Source organism: Sceloporus undulatus, chromosome 2 (genome assembly GCF_019175285.1).
Source record: "Sceloporus undulatus isolate JIND9_A2432 ecotype Alabama chromosome 2, SceUnd_v1.1, whole genome shotgun sequence".
NCBI classification, from domain to species: Eukaryota; Metazoa; Chordata; class Lepidosauria; order Squamata; family Phrynosomatidae; genus Sceloporus; species Sceloporus undulatus.
Window position 1 is genome coordinate 311,963,769 of NC_056523.1, and position 19,303 is coordinate 311,983,071.

Below are 19,303 nucleotides of genomic sequence, written 5' to 3' on the forward strand. Positions count from 1 at the left end.
CTTGCTGCTATTTATGGTGGTGATGGTGGTAGGGTCTATGACGAAACGTACATCTAAACACTCTGTTGCACAAACTGAGAAATGTCTTGCTCTTAAGCTGAATGAGGGGATTTGTATGAGATGAGAGAACAAGCATCTCTGGTTCACAGGCCATTATTAGCGTATTCCATGACTATAACTGTGCGAGTGCTGGGAGTGAACAAAATGAAACACAAAGTAGAAAATCTTGTTTGGTAGCCTTTTTAAGTAGCTTGCACAGGACGGTCAACACAGTAAGAAAAAACTACTTAATATAACTGTTGAGAGTCTATACCAAAGGTTATCAGGTTAGGACTATCCCAGGCTATGAAATTTCAGGGCCAACACCTGGCAACTAGGGATCACCTCAAGTGATGTCACAGTGTGCAAGCTCTGGTGATGTTATGAGAGCCCCTTGTGATGTCATTAAGCATGAAATATTAACCATCAACCACAGAATAGACCATTAAATAGAAAACACCAAGTCTAACAAATGGGGAAAACATGCACATACACTTTTGAGAGCAGTGCTTTCACCCTGAGTTTCTTCCCCTTGTCCAGGGGAAGGGTCCAAACCTTCATACTGAGGACCAGGTTCTGAGATCTGGGAACCCTGATTGGGGGGAAATGGTGGGTGGTTTCATATCAAAATGCAGTCCAACAACATTTCGAGAGCCGTATGATTTGCATCCCTGCTCTAAGGAAAGGGAAGATTCATAGTTTTGGGTCTGCTTTCTTGTGTGCCTTCAAGTCATTTTTGGCTTATGGGGATCATAAGGCAAACCTGTTATGGAGTTTTCTTCCTAAGATTTGTTTAGAGGAAATTTTCCATTGCCTTCACCTGAGTCTGAGAGCATGTGACTTGCCAATTTCACCCAGTGGATTTCATGGCTGAGTGGTGAATTGAACCCTAGTCTCCAGAGTCATAGTCCACCACAAAGAAAGATTTCTGGCATGTCTCTGCTGTCCAAACTAGCAGTGGAGATTAACAGATGTCTGAAAGTGATGGGAGCAAAGTGGGACGCTTCTGTCACAATCAAGTGATTGGGGCAAGAATATCAGACAATGTTGTGCGACGTTGCCATTATCCTGTCCTTGTCCTGTCCATGGGGAGGAATTCTCCCATCGCTTTTCATTAATGGGAAACTCTGAAACTTTCAGGCTTCTGATAATCTCTGAAGTGAATAAAAATATCCCATGTAACTCAACTGATTGCAGTTGAAATAAAGAAGAGGCAGTGGATTGCTGGGCCGGGGGAATTTGAAAGGCAAAACCTATAACTTGTAATGTGCCCAGACGGCAACAAGGAGTCCCGCTTTCAGAACCATCTGTCTGCTTCATAGCAGAACAAAATACAGATTTTATTAAAACCAGGCTCTATTTCCATTATTTTGTGTAATGACCTCGCAGTGCCAGCTTTTTGTTTCCCAGTCCCCAGGGAGTAGAAACCAGCACCTGGTGTAAATGTGGTGCTGGGCACATAAAAAGGACAAAATGTACAATGCAGGTTTCCATATGCTCAGTGTCACACCGAGGTCACCAGCACTTTTCCCACAACAGTTTATTTCTGGGCCAGGGATCCTGATGTGCTAAAATTGCATGACATTTTGCCAGTGACCTGCTTGTTTATTCAGAAAGATTATACTTCACTTTTCCATCAAATGATTCTGGTTGATTAAAAACAGGTCATAGTACACACAGAGACTCAAAGTTTCTCTTTCTTTTACAAGGCTTGGGAGGACAAAAACCTTTTTGGGACTACAACTTCTGGTGGTCATCGTAGATATAAGATTCTGGGAGTTATAGCCCCCCCCCCCAAAAAAAGAGAAAAGAAATATTGCCAAAGTTCTGACACAATGTAAGGCAGTTTTAGATATCTGTATTGCTTTATTGCTGGATACAGACTTTTTGGAAGGGCCATAACCCATTCTCTGTCAACACCTTGTTCTCTCTCAGCCTGCTAAGATCTGTGAAGAATTTCATTGCCTGAAGTGATAATGGCTTCTGGCCTACTTATTGTTGTTCAAGGATTTTCATTTCTTCCTTGGTGCTAAGATGTTTCAGTCTTTCATAGAAATTGATTGTATGTGTGAACATGTCCCTGAAGTTACTTACTGAACTTAAAAAAAAACAAAACCTGGATTAATAAACGCCAAATGAATGGAGTATGCAGATTTGATCCATGAATGGAGTATGTGGGTAGGGAGAGAGTTCAAAATTCTGTACTATTTTCAGCTTCCCCAAACAGAAAATCAAAATTCTGTTGCAATAACTGGCTAGGCATATGTCTTTTAGAGCCGCAGTCTCTTAAGACTGCAGTCTCAGGAATATTTAGAGTTTGCACAATATGTTTTTTTTTAAAAAAAGATCAGACTGTATCACATGCAGGATTGTTGTAAGCTTAGAAAACCTTGCAGCAATTTTCTAAATTAGGGGGCACAGAAGGCGAAGCTGGAGGCGGTGCCTCCCCGCGCGCCCGCGCCACCCTCCTCCTCCGCCCCTTCTCCCCCAGGCTGCGCGGAGGAGGCGAAGGTGGAAGGAGGCAGCATCTCTTCCATGCAGGGAGGAGGAGAGGAGGCGGGGGAAGGTGGCGCAGGCGCGTGGGGAGGTGGGGGATTCCCCCGGGATTCCCCCCCCCGAGGCCCTGGCTGGGGCTCCGCGATTGCGGAGTCCTCCCAGGCTTGGCTGGGGCTTGGAGGACGCTTCCTCCCAAGCCCCAGCCAGGCCCTGGCTGGGGCTCCGCGATCGTGGAGTCCTCCCAGGCCTCGCTGGGGCTTGGGAGACGCTGTCTCCCAGACCCCAGTGAGGCCTAGGACAAGGTTTAAAAATGTAGGACTTTTTTTTTTTAATTTCCTGGCCAGGGGGAAAAAGTCCTACATTTTAAAACCATGTCCTACATTTCTCCCGTTTTGGAGGTCCCCAGGGATGGCAACCCTAGGTGCCTGACCTGCTACCCGTTTCACACATACACACCCTCCACATTTGATATCATCACAGCAATACTACCAGTTTGTAGGATATACAAGGTAGGATATAGGAACATATCCTGCCTCCAGGGACCCTTACGCCTGATTCTGTACACAAGATCAGGTGTAAGGGTCCCTAGAAGCAAGATCTGTTCCTATATACATAAGAAAAACAATAGATAGTGTCAATCTTCTGCTTATATGACTTTTGAATTTTGTCCAGGTTATCTGTGGCAGAATTGGGAGGGACAGCGCTAGCAAGTGGTATCACATTGTTGTACCTTATTAACTATCTGAATATCCCAGTAGTTAAACTGTGGGTAAACCCCCCCCCCCACTTCCTTACATCAGTGAATGACTTTCCATTTCAAATGGACAAGACTGGATGGAATATGTGGGTATCATTTGGCCCTACAGAGATTTTATATTGCAGCAGTCAGTATTCCTAACCATTGGCTATGCTAGCTATGGTGACTGGCACTTGTAGTTCATCCACATTTGGAGGGCCAAATGATTCCCACCCCTGCTGTGCATTTTTCATCAAAGCCTGGAAATATTATTTTTTATGGTCTCCTATTCCCAGAATTCCCTGGGCACCATTGTCAGCGGCCACACTGGCTGGGAGAATTCTGGGAGGTGTAGTCCAGAAAAAGGTGACATTTCTAAGTCCTGATTCTCATCCACTTTTCAAGTTTGGGAATACAAATTGCTTTTTTGCATCACCCCAGCTAATGTTGAACATGGAGACAGGCGCCATGATTTCACATGAAGAGGAAGAGAGAACAGGGAAAGTGCTCTAAGGTATGCAGAAATGTCAGCCTACTGAGTTTCCAAAACTCTTGACACACATGTGAACCTTTTGTGCAATTGCCAATTTTATCACCAGTTTGGGACCACAAATTGCTTTCATGAGGGTCTGTTTTAATGTCATGCCTCTCTTTATTTTCCCCACAGCTACCTTGCTGATCAGTGCTGGAATGGCGGCTTCATCTACCTGATCATGTTGCGTCGCATCAAGCGCAAGGCCCCTCTTCCTCCAACAAATGGCAACAACAGCAACAGCAGCAATGAGCCCAAAGCCAGGCCTACCTCAGAGCCCAGTGGAAAAACAGCCCAGAATGGTAAAAGGACTAGAAAGTTTGGAGTCATTACCAGGACTTCTCCCAGTGGTAAGGAAAGCAAAGGCAGCAAAGGCAGTCCAAGAACTGAGCCTGAGAATGGACACTGCACTCTCATGGACACAGACAGGTTACGTCCGGAGACATCCAAAACAGAGAGCAGAGGGGAGGATCTCCTTCAGAAAATGGACTCTCCTTTTCTGGCAGGACAATATCGGTCTCGCCTTTCAGATGGAGGAATTCTAGACCTTAACTCCAGTGAATTGTCCCTTCAGGTGAGGGGTTGTTTGATTTCTTTTCTTTCTTTCTTTCTTTCTTTCTTTTTTTTTTTTTGTAGGTTGCCTTTACCTGCAAGCATTAAAAATAAAATAAAAGAGAAACTTTCCATTCTTCAACAGAACACCAAGATGTAATTTTCTGCAAAATGCAAGGTAGCTATTGCATCAAGCTGTTGCGCTTCAGATGTGTTGGACTACAGCCAGTGAGCATGGCCATGGATTGGGAATGGCAGGAACTGTATTCAAACACATCTAAGGTCTTCCATCGATTGGTGAAAACTGTTCTCAGACAGGACCAGGCAGGTTTTAGGCTTACCTTGTTTCTTTATTGAACCCCAACCTGTGCCAACAAGAGCCTTAAAGTATTCTGAGCCCAGGAATTTGTGTTGAGAAGCAGAAAGAACTGAATAAAGCTTACAACCCTTTCGTCCAAAAATACACTCCACTGTACCCTATATCCTCCAACTATCTCAGTTTGTTAGGCACAACCCCAGTTAATCTTTTGCCATCCCGCTTTCTTAGCTGCTTTTAAAATGGCTTAGTTTCTCTCTTCTCTCACTTTCTTCCTTTGCCTTCAGTTTACTTCAATTGCTGCAATCTGAATTAAAAGTGCAAAAGTAATTTGCATTCAGTTAATCCAGAAGGAGGGAGATGAAAGGATGAGGCATCACTTTCACCTTCCCAGTGGGTTCACTTGGGTTTCTTCTTCTTTTTACAGGCTTTTCTAAACTCAGTAGATAAATTTTAAGGTAAAAATAATCATTTTGTGGGGCCTTTCTCATTCACCCTTTTGACTGTGCTTTGATGTTGCACGGCTACATGTGTCCTGGTTTACTCTTAAGCTTTGCCCATTTAAACAACAGATTGGGAAGATTATCACACATGGCTTTTAAACCATTATTATAGTTGTAAAATAGCATCTCTGGTGATACTTATCACACGACGTTGCCTCCAACCCATAGCTGCTGTCCCTGCAAAATGTGATTACGGTATCCCTTTTCATTGACAGAGGAACCAATCAGTAAGCTACTAATCATTCTATAGTCCTATTAGACTTTGTGTGTGAAACATTGCTGCTGCAGCTGTTGCAATGTTAGCAATCACACAGTGCCATTGTCTCCTGATCTCCCCCATCCCTTCTCTATTCCCAAACACCCTGATTCCTTTAATTTAAAAAAAATATTTTCCTTTTCTTTTTTAAAACTTAAATTGCATTACTAGTACTCCAGAATTACATTAAATAGTTATAAATAAATATATGCTGAAATTTCTCTGAGTGGATTAAGTCAAGAATAGGACTGCATTCTGGATGTGGCCTGTATGGCTGTCTCCTTCACCCCCCCCCTCCCAAATACATACCTTCAGTTTAACCACACTTTTAAAAACATGAATAATGCTTCTAACAGTGTAAATACATCCCATTTATTGTCTTTACTTCATCTGAACAAGACAAGATGGTATCTCTTGGGCGGGGTACAAACCGCCGCTTTGCGGCGCTCCCCCGCCGCCGCCATTTGCTCCGTGCGGGAGCCGCAGCAGCCAAACCGAGCAAAAAAGAAGCTCCATTTCGGAGCTTCTTCTTGCGGCGCCTCTATGACGTCGCGAGGCGCCTGGCGCGGACTCGTGACGTCATAGGCGCCACGACACGTCTGGACGCTGTGCGTCCAGTACATAAAGATGGCGGCGCCCATGTAGAAGGTGCGCCGCCATCTTGTACGTATAGGATACGTACTAGGGTTAGGGGTGTGTGGAAGCACCGCCCCTTCCTAACCCTTGTACGTATCCTATACGTACTATATGGCGGTGTGTATCCCGCCTTGGTAACTAAATACTCTGGAAGATGTTCCTATAACCGGTATGGCTGCAACTCTCCAGATACAGGTGGACTGCAACTCCCCTTGTTCCTTACCATTAGATATGGTGGCTGGGGCTTCTGGGACATGCAGGCCAACAAAATCTGGGGGGTGGCATGATTCCCACCCCTATAATAGAAAAAACTAGATGCTGATGACAGGAGGCATGAAGGTGTCATACTTTGGACAACATAACCCATCTTTTTGGCCTGAACAGGTGCATTCAGTCCTCTTATGTTAAGGCTAGCCTCAAAGTGGGAGCAAGGGAAGTATGCCAACAATATCTCCATGTGAAAGCAGCTAGGTAGACTGTAATTTTGCTAATCAACAAAGCTTGCCCATCACCTTCTGCCAAATTGTGAGCCCATGTATGATGGGAAAGGGGCAGAAATGCAAAACAACAACAACAAAAAACAAAACCCACACCCTCTTGCATAGATAAAGCACAGAAACTAGGAATGTCTAAGTACTGATCTGCAGTCCACATCTTCTCCTCTTCAGTTCAGAGGTATCTGCACATGCCCAGATTTTTATTGGTGCTCTGACTTCACACTGTTTTTTCCATTAGCTTCCTCAACAAAAGAAAGGAGAATTTGTTTTCCATACATTTAAAAAAAGGAAGGTTCAGGGGGGGACATGAAGCCTGGTAAGTTGCGGTGATTAAAGGGATGCAGAATGCAGAGGCACGGTGTAGCCCTGCAGATGATGAGCCGAAAACTCTGTTATTCCTGCTTGTGAACAGAATGAGCTCCAGGGAACTATCTTATATCAGCAGTCTCACTGATGACATAATTTCCTTGGCAAAGCCTTTAAACATTTGGTTGGTCCGTTGCAAGCACCTGAACTAATGCAATCACCCATTGCTTTTAAAGACATCTGGAAACACCAGCAGCTGGACTGAGCTTTCTTTCTTTCCCTTTCTCTTCTTTTTAAAACTGTGTTCCTTCACTGAACCTACCCTTCTTTTCCCTCTCTTAAACTTAATGTAAGACTCACAAAGCTAGGCCTTGAAAACTTGAGGTGCATCCATATTCCAGAATTGGATCTGTTTGTTAACACTTTAATTGTCCTGACTTCATCTTCTGAGTCCCTATGTTGGGAGAAAGGTAGGATATAAGATGATGATGATGATAATAAAAAACCCTATGCAATCCTGGGATATATAGCTTTATAAGACAACTTAGAAATTCTCTACCAGAATTCTAGTTCAAGGAAGTATAGTAGAGAATTTTAAGCCCTTCACCAGTTTACAAATCCCAAGATTTCATCGGGTGAAGCCAATACAATTAAAGTGGTATGAAACAAATATAATTGCGTAGTGTGGATACACCCTTCGTCAGTGAGTAAATACTGAACCCTGAATTCTGTGATGTATGCTACAGAGGAATAAACACAGCTGAGCATATACATGCAGTGGTGGGCAATTGTGCTCCCTCCATTTGCCCCCTCCAGAAAGATCCATCAGTCCTAGCCAGCAGAACGGTGGAGTAACAGTATGGAAATTGCAGTTCAAACTCACCTGATGTGCTATAGTTGTTTACCCATAGTTTGCAGAGGACTTTTTCTTGTGCAGTAAGGAATCACAGTCATGGCTCTGGTCTATTTATCTGATTAGTTTACATTCTTCCTTGCCTCCAAATAACTCAAAAACATAGTGCCCAGCTCCATTTTATTACCACAACAACCTTTTAAAGAGGCTTAAGACATACCTACCAACATTTCACAGATGAAAGCTGGGATATGCATTACGAAGCAACATCAGAGTGTGCTCAAGACAATAAAAGTTATCAGTGAGGAAGAACACACAAACCAGGGAAGGCTGCAGCAGTTTGCTTTTGCCTGAGCCTACAGGGAGGAGCAAGATTTTCCCCTTTTCTCCTCTCTGCTGAGTTTTGAATGAAAACTAATTTTGGGCTTTGAATTCAGTTTGCAGCAATTAAAGAAAGTTGAGGACAAAGGGTAGAAGTGGGAAGAGGCGAAAGATACTGGGATTTTTAAAAAAGAAGTGAAAATGTAGATTAATCAGGATTGTCCCCAAATTCAGATGGCAGATGCTTAAAGAAGCTAAAGTGAGATATGGTAAGAGCCCAACAACACTCTGTAAGGGCCTGAACAGAGAGGCCAAAATAAAGCTGCTTCAGGTCACTTTGGAGGAATGCTGTTTAAATGCCGCATGCATCCTAAGAGGCCAAAAGCCATGTTCCAGTCCTAAGGACTAGAGTGCAGCTTTGGCGCAGCTTCTGGCCTCTTAGGATGCATGCAGCATTTAAACAGCATACCTCCAAAGTGACCCGAAGCAGCTTTCAAGCCCTAAGTCTCCCTCCTCCATCCTTGTCCGGCAAACTGACCACTACTTTATAGTGTCTGTAAACCAGGCTTCCGTGGAAGTTTACTTATTCTTCACTTTCCTCTAGGAGCTCATGGTCTTATATGACTGGAGTTTGTATGTGTGTGTGTTGTATACCTACAAGTCATTTCCGACTTACTGCGACCCCAAGGTGAACCTATCATTGTGGTTTCTTGGCAAGATTTGTTCAGAGGAAGTTTGCTATTGCTTTCCCCTGAGGCTGAGAGCATGTGACTTGTCAAAGGTCACTCAGTGGGTTTTATGGCTGAGTTTTTTTCCACTTTCATGCGTGTCATGTGCGAATGCAGAGGGCAAATGTAGAATGCCCACTGAAGCAGTTTTTGAAAACGTTTCTATAATTTTTTATTTTTATTTTATAGTTGTCTGGAATCATCTTGTTTGCATCTACATATTATCAGAAGACATACGGAGCAGTTTTCAAAAGTCCTTTGTTAATTTCACCTCTCCTCCATTGTAAACTTTGTAGAACAGTTTACTTCATGAGTTGATGAGACCAATGGCAGTTGGTGGCTGCCATGTCAGTAGTATAATAAATCATAATAAATCCACTTTAGTCTTCAGTCCATTCTTTATAGGTGCCATCCAAGATACTGTGGCCTGTTACAGACTGCCAAAATAAAGCTGCTTCGGGTCTCTTTGGAGGGATGCTGTTTAAATGATGCATGCATCCTAAGAATCTGGAAGCTGCACCAAAGCTGCACTCCGGTGCTTAGGAATGGAGTGTGGCTTTGGCGCGACCTCCAGACTCTTAGGACCCATGCATCATTTAAAGAGCATACCTCCAAAGAGACCCAAAGCAGCTTTATTTTGGCAGTCTGTAACAGGCCTAAGTCTATTTTGGGGATAGAGCACCTTGGATCACTCCTCTTACATTCAGACTATAATCCAGAGTAGATTCACTGCCCCACTGGATGAGATGCTAAGCATTTACTCACTCTTTAACAGCCACATTTTATTTATATATTTCAATTTTAATCCTGCCTAATAAGTCAAGGAATTTTCAAGGTGATTTAACAAAATAGTAAAACGCACAAAATTACAGTTTAAAAAAAAACAGGCAGAGTTTTCATTATTATATTCCATTCTGTTTATAGTTTCTCCATTTATTTTTCAAGCCAGCCCTGTTGGATTTCTTAAAAGCAAGGCTTTTAAAGCATAGGTTGGATTTTGCTCGTGTTGTGGGTGTGGGAAGAGAAGTAGTCAGTGATGGAAATTTGTTAATGATGGAATTTTTATGGTTTTGAAATCAAGATGTTTAATGGCCCTGCCTTGAGACAAGTAAGATTCAGGCTTTCCTGATTTTTGCTGGCCAGACATAGCCTTTCAGCAGCTGTATCACACACTTGTAATTCAATATGTAGATGGGCTCCAAAGATAGATGTATATTTCTGATGGCCCCTGGTTTCCTGACATTGGCAGATAAGTCCTGAGAGCAGCATGAAATTAGCAAATGTTATTCTCACTTGTGCTCCGTTATATAACACTGATAACCCATTTTCACACATAACGAGACAGAAAATGATATTCCTACCACTTTGAACACAGCTTAATTGTTCTAGTAGCATCAGCGGATGGAAATTTACTCTCCTTTTAAATGCAAATTTCAGCCAGATCTCTTTATGTGATACAGAAAGAAAGCCTCCCCCCCCAAAAAAAAATTGGTGGTGGTGCACACATAAACTCCACAGGGCATGATCAACCTGAAGTTAAGACCACTTTAATGATTACTAGATGTCTTAGACTGAATTGTGGCAGATATTATATTAATTTAGAATTATCTGCTCTGAATAGCAGCTACTTTCCAAGATTCTTTAACAGTAGAGATGCTATAGACTGAACATGGAACTGTATATGGCAACAGCGTACTTTAGCACTGAGATATGGCTCCTCAGTGGGAGAATTTAAGAAGTGTAAGTTATGGTAGATGTATAGCTGCTCCCTAAATACTATGTGCTAGTTTGTGTGAATATTTCCTTAGCACATACAAGCCATCAGGCCTATCCTTAAGAAGAAGAGCCCTCCATGGCATCTGTCTCCAGCCGGCTTGGGAGGGAGTGAAAAAACAGGCCCAATGCCATCAGGCCTATCCTTAAGAAGCAGAGCCCTCCCTCCAGTCCAGGCCTCAGAGGGAGAGAAGAACTGCTGGACCTGATCTGCTTCCCCACCATCATTCCCTTCTCCTTTTGTGTCGTGTCTTTTTAGATTGTAAGCCTGAAGGCAGAGAACTGTTGATTAAAAATAATAAGTGTAAACCGCTGTGATAGCCATTAGGGCTGAAGGGTGGGGTATAAATATCATAATAAATAAAAATAAATAAATTTATTTGTCACAAGCCACAATTAAAACAATTAAGTGCAATTTCTCATTTCATCAAAATAAGTAATGATGATTAACAGTTTGTTATGGAACAAGCTAGGATATTGAGCCAACTCTGAAATACTGTGTCTTCACGTGGACTTCCAGGTTGGAGAATGGTGGAACAAAACTAGACTCAAGTGATTCACTGATGAAGAGGTAGCTTAATGTTGTGATTGTTGGCCAAACTATTTTTGGGATTTTTTTTAAAAAAAATCTTTTCTTTAAAAAATATACATAAAAAGATTAAGATTAAAACCAAATAACAAGATCAACCCAAGAACAGTTTGTAAACAAATTATATGGTTCAAACAAACTTACATTTCCTTTAACACATCCTCTCCAGAGGTGTACATGGTTTCCTGGTAACAAGATTTAAATATGAAGTGGAGTTTACAAATTTCAAAATGGGAGACCATTTTTCTTTAAATGATATACAACATCCATTGTCAGAAAGTTTTCCATTGAAAGGGAGTCCCAAATACTTTGCCACCAATCTTCCAGATTTAATTGGCTGGTTTTCCACTTTTGAGCAATCTCTACTCTTGTAACAGCAATAAAAAATAATATTAAATGTTTATATTTAAGGTTTTTGGTACCATCAATAAAAATTGACAAAAGTACTAAAACAGGACACAAATAAATTTTTGATTAGTAATCTGAGAGATTATAGAGAGAACCTGTTCCCAAAAGTTAAACGTTTGAGTACAATAAAACCACATATGGAGGTACATTCCTCTATCTGAACAACCTCTCCAACAAAAAGGAGAGAGGTTTTTACTAATATAAGTCATATACCAGCGGTCACATACCATCAATGGATCAGTTTTAATGAACATTCTTTAAAGAGAGCTGATCTAGAACTAAATGGAGGATGATTCTAAATGTGTTGCCATGCAGAATCTGATATTGAGATGTTGTGTTCTAATTCCCAGTTCTGTTTAACTGCTAACCCGTTACTGTACAACTCTTCCATGAGTATAAATTAACCCAATAATTCCCTTGGGGGCTTATTTGAAGATACACAAAGATGTTCAAAAGGAGTTAGATCTTTCATATGCTCCTCTGTTCTAGCTATCTTATTTAACAGAATGGGAATTTGCACTAGCGTGAACCAAGATGGTTTAATAGGAGACAAAATCTCAAGAATAGACTCCATAGATTTTGGTTTGGGTCCATCAAAACAATAGTTTCCCCTAGATCAAAAGAGACTAGGGGAGGGATAACCCACTAGGGTCTACTGTCCCATCCCTGGTGTTCAAATTTCCACTTTGACGGTGAGTGATCACGAGTGGAAGGCTGTGTACATGCACCACTATGTTAAAAGCTTGTTGGATGACCAACACAAGGCCCACAAAACCAACTTTCTTAATTATGAATTAATGAACTAACAAAAGTGTTGGATTGTTCTGGAAAGAGGCTTTGTGATCCTAGTGCTGAAATGGTTATTTCTAGAGATGTTACTTCTTCACATGATCAAAAAACTGTGAGTAAACTGACTTGGGATTGTTTGAAGATTTTTTTCCCCATAGAGAGCAAAATGTGCAGAATTTGGGACTTTAATAATAGAACTGAAGAGTAAAGGGACCTAAATCTTTAATAAAGACAGAAACTGAAAAATAAAAGTATTTAAACTGTAAACAAAAGACAAGACTAGTAAGAATAATATTGTTATGAAATGGGAAAATGCAACTTGCTTACCTTTGAAGAGTGTGAAAGTTATCATATAGATGGCACAACGGGAAAACGCCACCCCTTTTTTGCTGCGCAGCGTTGCCGCAGCAATCACAAGGTGAGTCACCGCTGCGCAGCAAAAAAGAGTCACCTAGAGGAGCTCCTGTTTGTGACGTCTTAAGGGCTGCATTGCAGCCCTTAGGACACCGCTTCCTCTTAGAGATGTGTGGGTGCTGAGGTGCCCACACGTCATTTATACGCCCCCCACGTGGGCAGTGCCGCTTAATAATGGCACCTCACGCACATCGTAAGTCTCCGGAGTATGTGGTTGGTGTGCGCTCCCAAGCCCTACTATCGCTGCCACCACACCACAAAGGGCCCATGTGTATTATTATTATTATTAATGTTTATAGTGCTGTAAATGTACACAGCGCTGTACATACAAATGATCAAATCAATAAAAATGAAACCTGCCAATGTAGTACAATCTACAAAATACATACAAAACAATAGGTAATAATATAAAATAGAATTGGTTAAAATAAGCAGGCAACAATTAAAAACATAAACATCAACTGTCCAATCAAATATCCGATAGATAATCACACAGTGCCTGGGAACACTTCCCTGAACAGGATAGTCTTCAACTCAGATTTAAAAGTGGTCAAAGAAGAAATGAGCCGTGTTCGTGGGGGAAGAAGATTCCAGGAGTGAGGGGCAGCAAGTGAGAAGGGACGAATCCAGGACAGGGAAGTGGAGATGCTAGGCTGGGACAGTAGACCTTGACTACTAGTATGGAGGGTACAAGTGGGAATGTACAGAGAAAGACATTCAGATAAGTACTGGGCCTTAGATAAGCAGGTGACTTGGCAGTGCTACTGTATTGACGTTAACATAAGCAAACTTAAAGTCGGGATTGTACAAAAGAAATTACTGGACAAAAATGATGGTGTGATAATGGGCCAGGCAATTTGGGAAGAAATTTTCAAAGGAGAGAGATAAGAGAGATGATGTTGGTAGACAAAGGTTTGAGGGGAATTTCTGGAGAAACAGAGGCTTATATAATAGAACAGACTTGTCGGGATAGTGAAGAAAATGAGGAGGCTCAAGATGGAGGGAGGAGAAGCTACGGAAAGAGAAAGAGATGGCCCTGTCCTTTTAGGTTCAGAGAAAGTTGAAGAACTGTGTGACCAGCAAGAATCAGCCGTGACCAAGAGACTTAATACTGGAGACGGCATTCCAGCTGGAAAAGAGACAGGGATCTGGGAGGATCTAAGAGAGAAGAGCAGAAGGGAGAATGCCCAGAGTGCTGAAGCAGATTGGGAAGTATGTAAAGTGTCCAAGATCAAGATGAACTTTCGGTATGAAATAATGTATTTACTACGGGTTTTATTTTTTATGTTTGGATGAGTTATGACCAGTTTTTAGAAGGACTGAGGTTTGGTAGGAAATCCCAATTCAGATATAAAGGTTTATAAGTGAAATGTAAAGAACTGGTTTTATCTGGCCTTGAGACAATATGTAGCTTCATGTGTTAACGGATGTGGGATGTCTGGTTTACAAAAAAGAAATATTTGTATAAGGAGCAAATTATTCTTTCACAGATCATCAAAATACGGACTTTCCCCCCTCATCCCCAGAAATGTATAGTAAAGATAAACCAATGTCATCTTCATTTTTTGAATTTCTCTTCAATATGGATGCTAGAATTGCTAGCAAGATGCTAGAAGAGGGAGTTGTGTGCCACACAGCTTATCTTAAACTCTCACCTCTGAAAGTAGTCTGCTATTAGTAGGTATAGCGATTCAGTGGTAGATCCTGACTTATTTTCAGTATTGTTGCTTTATTTTCAGTGTTGAAGATAAATTCAAGATACCCTCCAACATTTCAGATAAAAACTAAGACATGGGTGGCCAAGTAACATCAGAGTGAGGTCAAGGTGGTGAAAGTTATTAATAAAACAAACACACAAGTTAGGAGAGGCTGTAGCATTTTGCTTTTCCCTGTCCCTGCTGAGATGGATAGGATTTTGTCCCTTCGTCTACTCCCCCTATTTAATTGCTTATATACTGTACAGTACTTTTTGCTCTTTGAACTCAGTTTGCAGCAGTTTAAGTAAGGTGAAAACAAAGGAGAAAAGTGGGGTGAGGAGAGGGAAATAGGGACATTTGCAAAGCAGCTGAAAAAGTAGGGTGGTAGAGGACTAATTGGAAATTTTCCCTGTCAAATTGGGACAGTTGGAGGGTACAATGCAATGGCTTAGTCCAGTCAGCTCTTGTGCAAAAATGGGGAGAGGATGCCGTGTTCTTCTTCCCAGACAGTAAAATTCTTAGGGATAAAACTTTTTCTGTTTGCTGACACAAATAAGGTAGTAGGATCAGATAATGGAGGCTGGAAGGATAAAATACTGCAGTGCAATCAGGATCGGTCTTTCACTGTTTGGCTCCATATCATGGGAATCTTTTAGCAAAAGGAAAGAAGTGCCCCCTAGCACTGGAATAACATCTTCTTCGTCTGTAAACTATTAGGTTCAGTTACTGCAAATGCTCCTCTCTTTTGTTTAAAATGGTGTCTGGCTAAATGCTTGGGGCCTGGTGTTCATTGAGTGCTGCCTGCTGCTGTTAAGAGAAGAAATGCCAAAAGGCAACCATTTCACTCTTACGAGCTCTCCACCTTTAGAGAAATATGTGTACCAAGTGCAGGAAAAGCAGTAACTCTTTATGCCTCCCTCAATAACAGCCTCCTTATACACTTCAGTCCGTACTAATTATTAGCTTCTTGAATATACACAGTACAAGTGCAAAGAAAACGAGTACCTGGAATTACAAGTGTGTGTGTGTTTTCCCCAATGAATATGAAACCTGTGGTCAGAGATCTTATGGCGAGGGGTGTATTGAAGGAAAACAGCTGGGAACAGTTAATTTTAATGCCATTTAGGCTACGATCCTGTACTTGGGAAGAAGTCCCACTAAAATCAGTGTGAAATACATGTCATTAGAGAAATACCAGAGTGAAAGTGGGTGGCCATGACAGCAAATTGATGGGAAGGACTGAGGAAAAGGTCATATTATGTAACTGAAAATAGCTGTTCCATAGGTCCTCAAGTCATGGCACAAAGGCACTACCAATGGCAAAGGAGCATTTCAGTGCAATTGAGTGTCCCTAATCTTTACTTTAGAAGATAAAAACTTACTTGATAGTATTTCTTAACAATGTGTATGCAATATTGTATAGATACAATACTTGTTGTTGCTTTTCAGAATCAAATTTATATTCAGTTCCACAGCTGAAAGGCCTCTCTGAATAGTTTATATAGCAATTTAAAAAAAAAAAACCAGTTCTTGTTTTTACACTTATAATCTTAAAAAGACACAGCACAAAAGGTGAAAGGCATTTGGAAGAGAAAAGAAAAACAATAAAAAATCAGGCACAACTTCTTAATAGTATGAAATTCTTAATGATGTATTACAATGTTTACTGTGAAGCAGAAATTATGTTTGGATTTAAATATTGGCATGGTCCAGTATTTAAACGTATAAATAAACATAGGCTTAGAGTTAGCACATGCTGCTAAATATGTATGCTTGAAGGATAACTCCCCTTTGTTCCCTTAGCTGCTTACGGTCTGGGAGATACATGACTTTCCCCTCTAAAGAAAGCAAAAGCTCTGTTAGCACATGCTAGAACTAAACTGAGGGTGGTTGGGAGATAGATGCCATGAGAAAGTGTGTTTTCCTAAATAAAAATGCAAGAACGGTCTGAAAATTTCTCTCTCAGCGAGAAGGCTGCCGGATATGGAAGATGGCCATGATGAAGGGAACAGACGGGCTGGGTATCCAGATCACTGGAGGTCGAGGTTCAAAACGCTCTCCTCATGCCATCATTATTGCACGGGTGGAAGAAGGAGGCTCTGCTCACAGGTACTGTCTGCTGTGTTGTCAGATGGATCTGAGTGTCTCATTCAGAGAGTAAAACTTGGGGCATAATCCAAGACTCAACAGGCACTCTCACTTTTTACCTTCCTTTTCAGCCAAATGTGCCTGCCTCCCAAAGTACAGTTGGCCCTCCATATCGATGGATTCTGTCTCCACTGATTCAACTATGTGCAGCTTGAAAATATTCCAAAACAACATACAGTAAATTCCAAAAAGCAAACCTCTATTTTGCCATTTTATGTAAGGCACACTATCTTACTAAGCCATTGTATTTAATGAGACTTGAGCATCTATGTATTTTGCTATCCATGGGGGTTCCTGGAACCAAACCCCAACAGATGCCAAGGGCCCACTGTAGGTTACAGTTAAAATCTTGACACAATCCCAAAGAGATTGAGGAAAAATGATCCAACTCTACCTTTAGGTGGAGTGAGGCAGTCTGAGGCACTTGAAACTGAGGGATTGTCTACACAATTAAAATATTCTTGGTTCTAGTCAGTTTTAATGCAGTTCAGACACATACAATTCAGGCCTTTTGTGATAGGCCCCCTGAAAAACTGCTTAAACTCTGCAAAAAAAGGGGGGGTGTGTGCAGTTTTTACTGGAGTATCTGGGAGTATTTGTGAGGATGCACATTATTGAACATGTGGCCATCTGATTGCGTCACGTGAATTTGGACGGTTGTGCATTTTCAGCAGAGGGAGGGAAAAGTATTGGTAATAGATGTGAATATGCACAGGAAAGCGAAGACAATTAAACACTTACCTAATAAGTGGACTAGCCCTGGGTATCATGAAAGGGCATCAAACAGTTGCTGAATTAATTGTTGCTTTTTTTTTCATAGCTGGGGGTGGGGAGGAAAGAAATGCTTGTGGGATTTTCTGCTTCAGGCATCTTGACTTCCATGGGAAGAAACTATTCCTTTCAACTGCCCTTTCTTGTCTGTGTATACTTAGGTGCCATAAGCCTGTCAACCTATGGCGACCCCATGAATTTCATAGGGTTTTCTTGGGCAAGGAATACTCAGAGGTGATTTGCCAGTTCCTTTATCTGAAATATAGGCTACAGGATTGCCAATATTTTATTCCAACAACTGTAGTTATGCAGCGTATTGTGGGATTCCTTCCACACAATGAGAAATTAGGTCAGGAACTCACCACATAAGCCTTGGCATGGATTAGTCCATTATCTGGAAAAGAAGCCAAAGGAAGCTGGCCAATGGATGCCCCATTCAGTCTTGTGAAGATGGATAAGAAGCTAAGCACTGAGAGGAGAATGAAGCCATGCAGAATTAACTACTCCACAGAAAGCAAGTTAACTACTTCGTGGGAATTTAATATTAAAGCCGACCTACTTACCAGCCATATTGGCAGTGCTCTGAGACGCTCCAGAGAAGGTGTTAACTAAATGTGGAGTGACTTGATTATTCATTATTAACAAAATGCAGACGGTACCTCCTGCATTCAACTGGAAATCCCCTGCCTTGAAAGCGGGTGGATGGGGATGTGATTTCCAGACAAAGCACTAGCGTGTACTCATATTTTACTCATCTGTGGCTGTATTGTGGGGGGACTCAATTATTGGAATAGTATTTTAGGCATAGCTACATTCTGTTGCTGTCTTTGAACATCGAATAGCGGGGCAATTAATGGAGCAGCTTAAAGGGCTGCATGTATGTGTTGTGGTGAATCCACTCTGGGTTTTAGTCTAAACTTTAAAGGAATAAGGGAAATTTACTACAGTCATTAGACAAGTACATGCAGTACTAGATATCAAAGCACTTCAAAAGCACAGTGCATTAGACCACATAATACAATGTAACCGTGTAAAATTACTGAAACCACTCCGTATAAAAAGAATAGTAAAAAAAGTATAATATTATCTTGGAATTTTGAAGAAGTTATCCAAAGTGCCAGAAGAAGACCAGTACCTTGGACAGCTCTTTTAACGTTTGGTCAAAAACTCAGAGTGGATCTACTACCCTCACTGACATGGGAATTGGTAGCTGCCAGTAGGGCCTTCTTTTAAGGCTTCAGAAACTGTATTTTCTTTTTTCTTCGTTTTAGAAAACATGAAACATTTCTTTTTATTTCTTTAGGGATGGAAGGCTGAAAGTAGGTGATGAGCTACTAATGATCAATGGCCAGTCTTTGGTTGGTCTCTCCCATCAAGATGCCGTCGCTCTTCTTCGATCAGCTGAGGGTCTCATCTATCTGGTAGTTGCAAGCAGGGTAAATAATCTCTCATTTATGGTTTTATATGTTGAAATGTGTGGAGAGGAGTCATTTGTGCAAGATGTTATAAAGGCCAATAATTCAAATGGCTTTTATAAAGTGTTGGAATAATTGATGGATTAATAAAAGACAGTGTTCTTTGTTCAGTGAATAACTATCACTAGAATAACAACTATCGCAGCTGGCTAAGTGAAGATGAAGACACACATTCCAATTTGTGATGCTCAAGGCTTTGGAACGCTACATTCTGTGATAATTTGTTATAAGGGGATGTTCATTAAAATCAGTTCTGACATATGCGAGGTTGGATGACTTTTTTAACCCTTCCCAAAACTCATGGAATTGCATCTTTAAGTACTAGATGCCAGGGATAAGAAACAGAGAGTAGTCATCAATGTCATGAAACAGCCTTATCCTGGCACACCTCAGTTAACAAAGACTCTAACACTGATGCTCCTTTTTGCAAAGTATTTTATGCCTGCCCAGGCTCCTTTTCCTTCCTTT

The 19,303-nt window shown here is 41.3% G+C and overlaps 1 protein-coding gene across 1 annotated transcript in view; it reads left to right on the top strand.

Annotated features, from left to right (window-relative positions):
- The window catches only part of PDZD2 (PDZ domain containing 2), a 403,520-nt gene that overhangs the window by 246,667 nt on the left and 137,550 nt on the right, over positions 1-19,303 (top strand). The window contains exons 5-7 of the mRNA XM_042447846.1: positions 3,939-4,377; positions 16,408-16,550; positions 18,664-18,796. Coding sequence (XP_042303780.1) covers positions 3,939-4,377; positions 16,408-16,550; positions 18,664-18,796 — 715 coding nt within the window. The remainder of the gene's footprint in view (positions 1-3,938; positions 4,378-16,407; positions 16,551-18,663; positions 18,797-19,303) is intronic.